Genomic DNA, 14,696 nt, shown 5'->3' with positions numbered 1-14,696 from the left:
AAAGAAAACATAAGTGTTCCATGTTTAAGTGGATATATTCCTATTTTGGAAGGAAATGTTAGTGTAGCTGGGTTTCGTGTTTCTTCAAGTGCTATACTAAGGGATACATTTCAACCATACCACGCTTTTAACAATCTTACTGATAATGGGTGGGCTACTCAGGGTTCGGGAAGTCTTGAAATTGAATGTCCTGAGTCCGTAAAAATTTGGAAAGTGGCGTTAATGGCTTTAAAGGGTAAAACTATTACAAAATGGAAATTTGAAGGTAGCAAAAATGCTAGAGAATGGCGTACTCTTCTTCACTCTAAGGATAAGCTGTATGGTACTAGTTCTGCTGTTACGTTTTTTTCTATTCCACCTTCTACAACTATTGATGATTATACATTTTACAGACTTACTATAAGCTCAAGTATATCTACTGAGGAAATTGGTATTCAATATATGCAAATGTATGCTTTATCAAACTAATTTAATTAAATCACCCTTAATATAAAAATGAGATTTTATCCGTTTTTTCTAGAATGTAGTAAGCGTGAAACTGATAAGGAAAATAAGAGGTATTTGGAGCTTCTAGGGTTTGGAAAATGTGGTATGATTATTGACAATGACGATGGAACGTCAACACTCGTTAAAGAAAAGGGAAAATTCAAAATCCCAATAACATACAGCGTCCAAATGCATGATGAACTTAATCAAATGCTCCGGACTAAAAACAATGAGTTTGAAAAGCTGGAAGCAACCATTAAAGAGTCAATGAAACAGTGGGTGAACGTTAAAAAACGGGATCAACTTAGGTTGATTGATAAATACGTGTTAAAATTAGAGTGTGATATGAAGGAGAAAAAATATCGCAAAGGTGCTATTACCACGGCCTTCTTACTCGGAATGATCAAACCAAACGACATTGTTTACCAAGACTTTGAAATTAAACATATAAACACAATATTTTCAAAGGCCTTCACGAATAATGGTAGTGGTCAAAAGTCCTCGAGCCGCCGCGTTTGCGAATGGGATGCTGCCCCGAGCTTGACCTTTCGGAAATATGAAAAAGATATTATTTATATATAGAATTTCCTGGGACACGGAAGGATATATAATATCTTGAAAAAGATATTATTTACCTATACATTTATATATAGAATTTCCTAGGACACGGAAGGAAAACGGAAGGGAAACGGTTCTGTCCCAGAAGCCTAGTTTCCCTTCTACTTTTAATAGTCAATATGCCTTTTAACCAAAACACATGCAATTGGTAACCTCATAATATTATCACAAGGTATAAATTTTCGTTTTTATAAAGTCCCTTTTTCTTTTAAATTTAACACGATCGCAAAGTACACCGTAGACGCGGGGCTGGTTCAGGTATTGACGCGGAAGTGAATTTAACAACTTGAATGCTATTTTTGTGTTAATCAGAAGTTCAATAAATACCGACACTAACCTTAACATTTGACATTTAAATGTTTATGTTCTTTTTGCCTTCGCATAAGAAATGTCAATCGGGTGATTGTCGAAAGCAAAACGTTCTAAGATTGTTAAGCAACAGGGGAATGTTTGTGCATACTTCTTTAGTTGGGTATATCGCAAGTCACGAAGCAAATGGACAATATGTATATTTTCGTAGCAAATTTAATATACATGCAATTAAATACATTTATTGTGAAACTGGTATTTAAAGAGGCCTTTTCACAGATTTTGGCATATTTTGAAGTTTGTCAATAAATGCTTTATATTGATAAATATAAACATTGGATCTTAAATGCTCCAGTACAAAATCAAGAATAAAATTAAAAAAAGGAAAAAAAAGTTGCCGGTACCAGGGCTCGAACCAGTGACCCCTGGAGTCCTGGAGTAAGTCTGAAGTAAAAACGCATTAGTCGTCTCGGCCAGTCCGCCGAGTATACACAGTTTAATTAGTTTATACGTTATATAAGCAATCTTCGTTGTTTCTTAAATTTAAACGACAACAACAGAACTCTCCAAATTATTCAATCGTTTCGCGTTGCAACGCTTTATAATTTTTAGGTTTTCAAATCGTCAAAAGATACATATAATGGCTATATTGGACTATGGTAAATGTTCAGTAATACTGTTTCCTCACAAATATCATAACTAAAACGAAAATTTGCGAATCTGAAACAACTTTTTTCAATTTTGTCAATTTACCAAACTGTGAAAAGATCCTTTTAACACTTGTTTTACGATCACATATTTTATAATGACTTTTTGTTCCGGAGCATTTTTAGCGCGTCATGCTCAATATGAAATATTTGGCGCCAGTAACGCTCGAGCCATTTAATAGAACTATTTCGACACCTTCTCGTCTAGGTCACGCAGAAGCTATTATTTTAAAAGAATTATTTTTTACTCGAGCCGTTTACTGTCCACCCTTTGTAGTGTCACATGTAATATAATATATGATACGTTTAAAGCGAGTATGCACGATTTTGACAAATATTTATTCATTTATATGAAATGTGTAAAAAAATATTATGCATATATTTCAATATACATTAAAATAAAAGTTAAGTAGAACATGTGTCGAAATATGCGAAATAAGCCATATATTTAATTCTGAAATCGAAAATGTCTGTACAGTCGATTTCGCCAGCATGTATATCATGCATGTACGATGTGAATCTAAATTTAGTTTTACGGACCTTTTTAATTTCCTGCAACGATATCTATTCATACGACACACGAACACTAACTCCGATCCTAATAAAAAGACGAATGATTCGGTTATTGTAGGCAATATGTACGAAATATCTTCAACACTATAGGCTCGGGGCGCGAATTTGTATTTGCTGCATTTTATGAAATTCGTCTTCAATGTATACTTTTTCTTGCCTATTTTGTGTTATTGTAACGTATTTTTATCATATATTAAAATTTAACGCATATAACATTTTTATAATCTCCCTTTAAGACGAGACTGCACCAAGTATTGCAGGTGAAATTTCTCCAAACTTGAGTCGCGTTCTGGGAATAGCTGGCTAAATGCATGTGCATAAAGTTTCCTCCCATATTAAGATAAGCCTTATCAAGGACGACACGTTCCGTATTTTTCGTTTAAAGTAAGTCTCTTCTTAACGAAAATCCAGTTTTGGCGGAAGGTGTCGTCCTTGATTAGCCAGTGCGGACATCTATACATTTTACTGTGGTATAACCATTTGGTATCGAAGAAAACCATGATAAACGCAACCATATAGAACGCACCCGGTTTTGAAATCCCAAAATGGTGAAATATATATTGAAGCCAAGAAAACTATTGATTTTGTTTTTGTAAAATCAATCATTTGTTTTGTAAAGTATAAAATCTTATCACATGGAAATATAGTTAAACAAGTTTATTTTATGTCATGCTATTTAGTTGTTGTTGTTGTATTTTTTAAATAAAGATTTTAAACAATACTGCAGCACAATGAGCGTAAATAAGATATGTGAAATTATCTTTTTCTCTAAATATCAAGTAGTTAATATGTTTTTCAAACTACACGCACTCCTCGAGGGCGCGGTCTTTAATCGCATCAATATTCGCATACATTAGTTGTTCAAACTTTTTTTTTCAATCGTCTGACAAATTGTGTTATTCTTTTTCATCACTGTAAATATTTACCTATTACTACTTGTCAAACAAGGATTGAGTAAACCGACAACGGGTTTTTTCAGTTGTAAATAGCACATGACTAAATAGTCCAACAAATTTAAAAAGCGCAATCGGTGCATGTTTTACAAATTGTCTGTTGTAAGCGATGTATATGTTCTAAATTCCGATATAAAATAAATATTATATTTCACTGCAAAGAACGGTTCATATCAATGACTATAAACGTGAACACTGAAATTTTTCCCTAGGAAGTCCAATGTGGTCGACAACATGATGGCGATGATGGAGAAGTACACGAACAATCTCGAGGAGATCGTCGCGGAGCGCACCGAACAGCTCCAGGACGAGAAGCGAAAGACGGACGCGCTCCTCTACCGGATGTTGCCCAAGTAAGTCCACGGGGGCCTACCGGATTAATCCCAATTAACTTCACAGGGGTCATACGCAATGTTTAAAATACACAGGATATACATACTCACGGGTTCAATTAAAGGCACCTTAATAGATAAATAAACGATGTCTTTGCATGTATCAAATACTTATACAATAATATACTGCATCGTGAGCACAATTTTAATTTCAATTACAATAGGATTGTACTAACATCATATAATAAAAAAAACGGTACATTTGTATTAACAGTATAATTCGACTCTGTGTGAGGGTTCGTATTGCTGTTTTTACATGTGCAGGAAAGTTGCAGATGACCTGAAGTTCGGACGCTCGGTCCAGGCGGAGGCGTTCGCTTCTGTGACCATCTACTTCTCGGACATCGTTCAGTTCACAGATCTCGCGAGCGAGAGCACGCCTCTTGAGGTAGCACACGGTTCGGAATTCATTCAGCTTATATATAGTATGGCGGCATTCAGCTTTTTGTGCAAACGCTATAGAGTATTTATCAAGATTAATAACAATAATGAGTACGGTATTACAAATACACATATGTTTATATAGTGATTCGTAAGATGACATATCTCACGTACTAGAAAGCCGTGCACGATGTGAATAATACATTGACCACAATTGTTCCGCTGCCATCTGTTAATCAAGAACTGCGTTGATCAATTCTCAATTTATATTTTAGTTGTGAACTTAAGCACTATTGGTAATAATCCAATCAGTAAGCTGTACAGTTATGTTTTTAGAACTGGCCGATGTATTGTTTCACGATTGGAATGGCGTTTTCAGATTGTGGCCCTGCTGAACGCTCTGTATACGCTGTTTGATGACATAATCTCACATTATGACGTTTACAAAGTAAGTGATATTTCGTACATTTGCATAATAGCTGGTACTAAATTTATTTCGTGCAGATTTAAGAAACAATGTTACATTTGTGTTACAATACGGTCTTCACAAAGCTAACGCACAAACAGTCTCATACTGAAATATTTACAAACAAACCAACCAATTAAGCAGAAAAAACTACAAGAATAAAGACCTAACATATTTTAATAACGATATTTTGTTTCTGCAATTTAAGCGTAAACAAAATACATATTTCTATATAACATCATTTTTTTTTATTTTGAATTACCAATAATACAACTTATCGAAAGCATTTGTTTAATAAAAAAAAAACAACCTTAGCGCTAAATTCTTCTAAAATATTTACACAAATAAGTTTGGTTCCGATTACCAAACCGTTCATGAAATAACACAGAACCGACATATTACCGTTAGTAGATACAATTCAATATTTAGCAATTGTTTGTTCGTGTTAAATAAGTTGTATCGGTGTGTTTTTAATATGTTTTCAGTTTTATAAACGTCAGTTTTACCATTAACGATAACTACCCTTCCTAATTATATGTTAATATTATCTTTGCTACGTTATCAAGTATTTGTTTGCATAAAGCTAGTTATAACATGCGTGCAAATATGCGGATAGTAAGTACGTTGTCATGCTAGTAAGCTAAATGGAATTCCGATGACTCTAACGTCTTGTAATCAGTTTTTAATGATGCATCGTGGAAACCTTTTACGATTTTATAGATATATAGTTTGAATTGTGACCGACACATACAAAAGTTATGTATTGACAAAAAGATCTATTGCTTTTTTCGTAAGTTTTTTTGTGTGTATATAGTTTATTTCACAGTTCTTTGAGATGGCGGTCTATATTCATTTCATCAGGTCTAAAACCGTTCGTTCGATGGATGTGTTATTGATACACGCATTATGCAGAACAGTGTTTTCTTTTCCAAAAGTTACCTCATTCTGTGATACGTGGAAAACAATCAATAATCTCCGGGAAAAATATGCTGCCCACTTAAAGTCGTTCCAAAATCATATATTATATATCGTTTGCATGCAAATTTTGTTAGCATTGTTTTTACCAATTTGGTTTTTCCAAAGTCTAACTGATTTCCGGCTAAGTCTAGTATATGACCCGCGTCTGCTCAGACTGGTTTTTAACTGCACTGTCCGCTAATGGGACCACACAGCTATAATAGCGGACAGGATTCTATCTGACCAGATGTGCGGATGCACAGCCTGTTCTGGGGTTAGGCATCTCTTGAAAAGCGAAAATGTAATCCCAGGAAAAGAGGCTACAACATATTTAAGTAGAACACACGGATAAATAATGTACATGCTAGATCATTGCCCATACCAGGTGGAGACGATAGGCGACGCGTACATGATCGTCAGCGGACTTCCAGAACGTAACGGCACGCGTCACGTGAAGGAGATTTGCGGCGTGGCGCTCAACATCCTGACCAGCGTTCTCACCTTCACCATCCCGCATCAGCCACACAGACAGCTAGCGATCCGAATAGGTATACCACCGAAGTATATCCGAAAAGTTACCTGGATATAATGTTTAACCCATTTATGCCTAATGGACTCTCCCAACCTTCTTAATTGGATCAATTTATTTTCAAAATTCGGGATGTCTAGTATATTTATTTCTATATTTAGAATTTTTCTTACAGAAATTCCTTCAAGAAAATAGCGCAGACACTGATGAGACGCCGCATCATGCGGCGTCTCATCTGGGTCTACGCTGTTTGCCAAGGCATTTTATAGACGCTAGGCATAAATGGGTTAAAGGTTTACTAACACATACTCTTGTCCGCATCAATCTCGCAGGGAGCACGAGATTCACATAGGTGTGCCACCGTAGTGTAAATGATAAAGGTCAGTATGGTGCACCAAGGTAGCTCATCTAAGGAATGGAATATTTTGAAGGTTTAATTTTAAAGAAATACCGTTCACTTTGCCCCACTTGTCCAACTGACACCTCGCGATCCGCATAAGTATACCACCGTACGGTAACTGAGGATTTGCATATTATAACAAACAACTTGTTCATCCAACACTAGCAGTGAGTGCAGTTGTGCAGTTTGAGGTATGCATATGTTTACGATGTTACTATTGAGTCGAGCAACATCGGACTACATGCATGTGCGTAAAGTGTCGTCGCAGCTTAGCCAATACAGTAATTGAAGACACTTTCTATAAATGTTTTTTTCGTTTAAAGGAAGTCTTTTCTCATTTGTCAATTTTTAAACCTTTAATATCAGCGTGCAGTTTTGATCTCTACGTGACACGGTTTTAAAACGCGAATGAGGCCCAACTATATAACCCGACACTGAAAGCACCGTATTACATTCAAGGTATCCACACGGGCCCCGCGGTGGCGGGCGTAGTGGGCCTGACCATGCCCCGGTACTGCCTGTTCGGGGACACTGTAAACACCGCCTCCCGGATGGAGTCCAGTGGAGAAGGTAGGATGCACATTACACGACTGGCAACATACCCACGCCAGGCCCGGTAGTACAGGCGCACATTTTATAGTGGATAAATATGACATATTTAACCCATTTATGCCTAGTGGACTCTCACATCCTTCTAAATTGGATCAATTTATTTCCAAAATAAGGGATGTCTAGTATATTTAGTTCTATATTTAGAATATTTCTTAAAGAAATTCCTTTAAGCAAACAGCGCAGACCCTGATAAGACGCCGCATCATGCGGCGTCTCATCTGGGTCTACGTTGTTTTCCAAGACCTTTTTTCCAGACGCTAGGCATAAATGGGTTAATATTGATTGCATGACTAAAATATCCTGCGAAAGAACGTATACGTGTATGATGGAGTTCATGCAGCTCCACAAATACTGTACGCCTGTGTAATTGTTCTAACACTTTTGTTAACAGCTGACCCACCAAGCAATTATTTTGATCTTCGTTGAAAAATTAAATAAAACATATCCTCTTATATCCCAAATGTTAATACATATTATCATAAATGATAAGCATAAAGCCATTTCTTAAATCTACACTAAGGAAACGCTAATACAACGGAAATAAACTTCATACTCCATACCACTATATTTAGTTAATAATGCAATAATGCCACACCGAACTGCTTTATAAAAATTAAGCGAAACATTCGGTTTCTCCAATAACATCACTTAACTTAAAGGGACCTTTTCACATATTTTGGACTGTAGTAATGTTTGTCGTGAAATGTTTTATAATGATAAATTTAAACATTGGATCTAAAAAGCTCCACTAAAACGACAAGAATAAAATTAAGAAAGAAAAAAAGTAAATCTCAGCTGGGATCGAACCATTGACCCCTAGAGTAAAAGTCGGCATTAATAGCAAGTAACATTAACGGTTAATGTCAAGCACCCTGAATTCTTATGGCCACTCTGTATGCTTGTGACGCGAAGTATTTTTCAGCATTGCAGATCCACATAAGTCCACAGACCAAGGCCGCGCTAGATGAATACCCTGAATTCATCGTTGAGAAGCGGGGAGAAATTCCCGTCAAGGTTTGTATACGTCCGATTGTATACAATATCATTCTCCGCATGTTGAAACTGAGTTCAGGTTTTATGCCAGAAAGTGCGCAAAACGCCGGTAAAACAAAAGCCTTTGACCATGAATCATATTTGATACTATTTTGTTTGTTTGTCATCCGAAGAATTCACATACAATAATAATATTGAACCCGTGTGTAATCAATGCGTCAATAAGTTCTAGACAGGTATTTTACTGTACGAAACTCCAGATTTACCCCCCATTAGTTCTTTACTTACTTCAGTCCGTCCGTCCATTTGCACTTCTGGATTATGCATTTTTCAAAAAGATAATATATATATATATATATATATATATATATATATATATATATATATATATATATATTAAACTTTTACTTATTATTGGTTATGTGAGGGTTATACGCGACCTGTTTTTCGCAACCAGAGATCTGATGTCAGGTCACACATTCTAAAAAAGAACACAATTAAATAGTGTAAGAACTCGAAGGTAAAATATGAAAATAAAAAACAATTTTTTTGCAAACAAGTGCTTCATAGATCAAAATAATATTACACTGAATAAGGCGATAACTCGAACATTGCATAATGCATTAAAATGAAACTTGTGATAAACTTCAAAAGGAAGGCGATTCTTAAACATCATTTTGTTTTTCACAAAAGTTCAAGCTTGTACTGAATATTAAGATAAAAGCACGCAAACAGTTACATTGCTCTGGTAAATGAACGTAATTATGATTTCACTGAGACGGTTATAACGCAGCCTATATTCACATACATGACACCACAGAAACAAATACAACGCGGAGCTTAGCCTTGTATATACAATAATTAATAGATGTTTTCACAGTTTGTGGACTCATGTTTTGCTTTAAAAACTGCAAAAAACATTGTATACATGTAATAAAAGAACAGCCGATGCTCAATCAATACTTCACTTATTGATATATTAAATTCAGGGCAAAGGGCTGATGACAACGTACTGGCTGGTCGGCATAGACTCAAAGGGAGCAGACGACCCCACTGAACGTAAAGATACTGAGACTTCCGGTTTCGAGGACGCGCTAGAAGATGACGGGAACATAAACGGGCCATCGCAGGCATGTGGTAAAAATCCCGAGGGCAAAATAAGCCTCGCGGACTCTGGCATTGGTATTGACCGGATACTAGACGAGAGGTTCGGTAACGTTGATCTAGGTATGGGCTATGAACGTCTGTTTGGCATATCCGATAAGCACTCGTTTTCAGACAAGGGCTTGGCAGGATTGGGAAATGGGGAAAGTTCAAACAGCGGCGATAACGTCATTGGTGATCGCCCCGCGGTTACAAGCGATGCCAAGGCATTGAAGTTAAGATTGAATAGTTCTAATATTGATCGGTCTTCTGATGAAGGTACGATAAAGAGTGAATCTGTGAAGAAAAAGAAAAAAAATGCAAAACATCGGAAGCAGTCCAATAAATTTGGCCGCATCGGCCCAAATCGAACTGAGCCTGCGGATACATCTGTTACGTCACAACCCGAGCCGTCATGTGATACAGAATCAACGCCACCGTTCAGGCTTTTCACAAAGAAAGCCGTGTCTGATAAACTAGACTGGTTAAATGACGATTACTAGAAGTTCCTAACATCCAGGACGAATTCCGGGCATGAAGCAGATCGTGAGAACAAAAAATACTGTAATTCCATTTCTCCACGTGTGTAAAGTGTCGTCCTTTGCTAGTATGTGTTGTTCGAATAGGATGATTCGGACAGAGATAGTCCGATCATGGTATTTAGATCTTATTTATGTTCCGAACAAAATCTGTTATAGTTCTGAACATTTTGACATCAATTTAAAAACATGGTCAGGAAACATTTATATAGGATCTGGCAAGATTTGTCATATCATACCATATTTTATTAAACGAGTCCACGAATTTTGTTAGTAAGCGAGCCTTTGGCGAGCTTACTAACGAATTTCCTGGACGAGTTTAATAAAATATAGTATGGTATGACAACGAGTGTCAGATTTTTTTATCACATGCTTTTAAATGAGCAAATTAAATAAATATTTATGCAGACATAATGATAAATCTCGAATGTTGTTTACATTTCGTGACGTCATTTGACGTTGCAACGTCATTTGAGCAAAATAACATAATGCGATTGGTCAATCTAACGAAAACTAAGCCAATGAAAACGCTTAAAAAGTATATTTCACATGTGTTTAAGATATATAGGATCTGGCACGAGTTGTCATATCATATCATATTTTATTAAACGAGTTCAGGAATTGTGTTAGTAAGCGAGCCTTTGGCAAGCTTACTAACGAATTTCCAGGACGAGTTTAATAAAATATGGTATGATATGACATTGAGTGTCAGATCTTTTTTATCACATGCGTTTAAATGAGCAAATTAAATAAATATTTACGCAAACATAATGATAAATCCTGAATGTTGTTTACATTTCGTGACGTCATTTGACGTTGCAACGTCATTTCAGCAAAATAACAAAATGCGATTGGCCAATAAATGAAAACTAAGCCAATGAAAACGCTTAAACATGTTGTATTACACATGTGTAATAATAAAAAAATATGTAATGGTTGCATTAGATCTACATGGGAAACAGGGTATAGCATGTGATAAAAACTATTCGTAATGGTTATATTACATTGGAAACAGGGCATGGCATGTGTTAAAATAAAACAGGCTTTTAATTTTGATTTCTGCATGGACAATTTCATACGAGACTGTCAAATCGGCATTCTTTTATGGGGTACTAGGTATGAGAAACATTATTGACGTCATATATCTGATTCCTGATATTTCACTTTGTATGAATGTCCATCTATCGAATGTTTATTAAATGTATAAAAGATATAGAATGCGTAATTTGCTACATTGGGTTTGTTTTGCTGTAACCACTTTTGTAATTCGTGTAATTGTTTTCTTTGACCGATCCAGTCATAGCAGTCTTTCATCGAGCCATCATGGTAATAGTATAAAAAGTCAACGAATGTGTTAAAAGGGTTTTGCAGGTGTTTTACTGAGTTACGATTCCGTGTCTTACCGGGTATTTCATAGAGGTCACGTGATGTCCGAAATGCTTGGAATGTTTAACAATCCTAAAGTAAGCTGTGTCACATTATGTCGAGTCAGTGCATGTTCGTGCATGTTTGTAAATGAAAACTTGACTTTAATACAATAGAACTGCAAGGGTCCTAAATCTTAAAAATACTTGTATATAATGCGTTGCTTACGATGTTTTAGCATACGCAAACCATGATGGCTGAGATTTACCAATATATTACGCCAATATGACAATTATAAAACTTGTCACCTGTTTTGTCGTCACGCCAGAGATATATGTATCTCAACAGTCACCGGACAAAAACATTTGAATCAATCTGAAAAAAAATAGTTATTATCATTTGTACTTTCCATAGTGAAAAAGGTAAATTTGTAGTTTTCGGATTATGCATTTCTTTAACGCACCTCGGGTATTCCTGGTACTAAAAATACCCTTAAAGGCGCTCGACCATACTATGGGGTAATTTTTACAGCGTTAAAAAAATATTTGAATACGTATAGTGTATGTTGTTAGAATTGTTTATTACTACAAATACAATTACTTCTACTACTTCTATTAGTACTACCACAACAACAACAACAATTACTACTACTACTACTACTACTACTACTACTACTACTGCTACTACTACTACTACTACTACTACTACTACTACTACTACTACTACTACTACTTCTACTACTGCTACTAATACAACTACTACTACTACTACTACTACTACTACTACTACTACTACTACTACTACTACTACTACTACTACTACTACTTTTACTACTACTACTACTACTACTACTACTTCTACTTCTTCTACTACAAGAATAACAACAACAACTACTACTACAACTACTACTACTACTACTACTACTACTACTACTACTACTACTACTACTACTACGACTACTACTACTTCTACTACTACTACTACTACTACTACTACTTCTACTTCTTCTACTACAAGAATAACAACAACAACTACTACAACTACTACACTACTACTACTACTACTACTACTACTACTACTACTACTACTACACTACTACTACTACTACTACTACTACACTACGACTACTACTACTACTACTACTACTACTACTACTACTACTACTACTACTACTACTACTACTACTACTACTACGACTACACTACAACTACTACTACCACTACTACTACACTACTATACAACTACAACAACGGCAACAACTACTATTATCACGACTACAAACTACGACTACTACTACTACTACTACTACTACTACTACTACTACTACTACTACTACTTCTACTACTACTACTACTAGTACTACTACTACTACTACTACGACTACTACTACTACTACTACTACTACTACTACGACTACTACTACTACTACTACTACAACTACTACTACCACTACTACTACTTCTATTACAACTACAACAACTTCAACAACTACTATTATCACTACTACTACTACTACTACTACTACTACTACTACGACTACTACTACTACTACACTACTACTACTTCTAAGACTACTACTACTACTACAACTACTACTACTACTACATCGAACTACGACTACTACTATACGACGACGACGACTACTACTACTGACTACGACTACTACGACGACTACTACTACTACGACGACGACTACTACTACGACGACGACTACGACTACTACGACTACGACTACTAGACTACTACGACTACTACGACTACTACTACTACTACGACTACTACGACTACGACTACTACTACTACTACTACTACGACTACGACTACTACGACTACTACGACTACTACGACTACTACTACTACTACGACGACTACTACTACTACTATACTACTAACTATACTACTACACTATACTACTACTACGCTACACAATACGACGACTAGGGCTACTACTACACTTCGACACTACACTACGACTATACACCTATCAAACACGATCAAGACGACTACGAAAACGACTGACTACTACTAACGACTAGTACTACTACTACGACGACGACGACTACTACTACTACTTACCTACAACGACTACACCAATACGACAACTACGACTACTACTACTACTACTACCTACTACCTACGATACTACTAACGATCGCTACGACTACGACTTTATTACTACTACTACGACTACTACTCTATCGAACTACTACTACCACTCCTACACTACTACGATACAACTACACCCACTCCCACTACTACACTACTACGACGACTACTACTACTGATCACTACTTACGTCCTCACACGACCGACGACACTGACACACTAGACACTACGACGTACTATGACCTCCTACGTACTACGACACACGACTGCTACGACCGACGACGACGACGGCAGACGACGAGCGACGACGACGACGAACAACGACGACGACGACGACGACGACTACGACTACTACTACTACGACTACGACGACGACGACGACGACGACTACTACTACTACGACGACGGCGACGACTACGACGACGACGACGAGGACGACGACGACTACTACTACGACGACGACTACGACGACGACGACGACGACGACGACGACTTCGACGACTACTACGACGACGACTACGACTACTACGACGACGACTACGACGACTACTTTTACTACTACGACGAAAACTACACGACGACGACGACACGACGACGACGACGACGACGACGACTACGACGACGACGACTACGACGACTACTACACGACGACGACTATTACTACTATTTCTACTACTACTTCTACTACTACACCAACAACAACTACGACCACTACACACTACTACTACGACTACAACACTACGACTACTACTACTACTACTCTACTACTACTACTACAACTACTACTTCTACTACGACTACTACTTCTACGACAATTACAAGAACAACAACTACTACTACTACGACACTACTGCTACTACTACTACTACTACTACTACTACTACTACGACTACGACACTACTACACTACTACGACTAGGACAACAAAAACAACAAAACAACAACTACGACTACTACGACGACGACGACGACTACTTCTACGACTACTACTACTACGACTACTACGACGACCAACTACACTACGACGACGACGAAGACGACTCTACGACTACGACTACTACTACGACGACTTTTACTACTAATTCTACTACAACAACAACAACAACAACTACTACTACTACTACTTCTACTACTACGACAACGACTACTTCGACTACTACAACAACAA

At 36.8% G+C, this 14,696-nt stretch overlaps 1 protein-coding gene across 1 annotated transcript in view; it reads left to right on the top strand.

Annotated features, from left to right (window-relative positions):
- Positions 1 to 11,276, top strand: part of LOC127856545 (atrial natriuretic peptide receptor 1-like) — a 55,198-nt gene extending 43,922 nt beyond the window's left edge. Inside the window, exons 20-26 of the mRNA XM_052392862.1 lie at positions 3,859 to 3,999; positions 4,303 to 4,426; positions 4,799 to 4,867; positions 6,228 to 6,390; positions 7,231 to 7,341; positions 8,306 to 8,397; positions 9,366 to 11,276. Coding sequence (XP_052248822.1) covers positions 3,859 to 3,999; positions 4,303 to 4,426; positions 4,799 to 4,867; positions 6,228 to 6,390; positions 7,231 to 7,341; positions 8,306 to 8,397; positions 9,366 to 10,022 — 1,357 coding nt within the window. The 3' untranslated portion in view covers positions 10,023 to 11,276. The remainder of the gene's footprint in view (positions 1 to 3,858; positions 4,000 to 4,302; positions 4,427 to 4,798; positions 4,868 to 6,227; positions 6,391 to 7,230; positions 7,342 to 8,305; positions 8,398 to 9,365) is intronic.
- Positions 11,277 to 14,696: the final 3,420 nt, after the last annotated feature.

This window comes from Dreissena polymorpha, chromosome 1, assembly GCF_020536995.1.
Source record: "Dreissena polymorpha isolate Duluth1 chromosome 1, UMN_Dpol_1.0, whole genome shotgun sequence".
NCBI lineage: Eukaryota > Metazoa > Mollusca > Bivalvia > Myida > Dreissenidae > Dreissena > Dreissena polymorpha.
The sequence above is the reverse complement of the archived record's forward strand: the minus strand, read 5'-3'. Positions and strand labels throughout refer to the sequence as shown.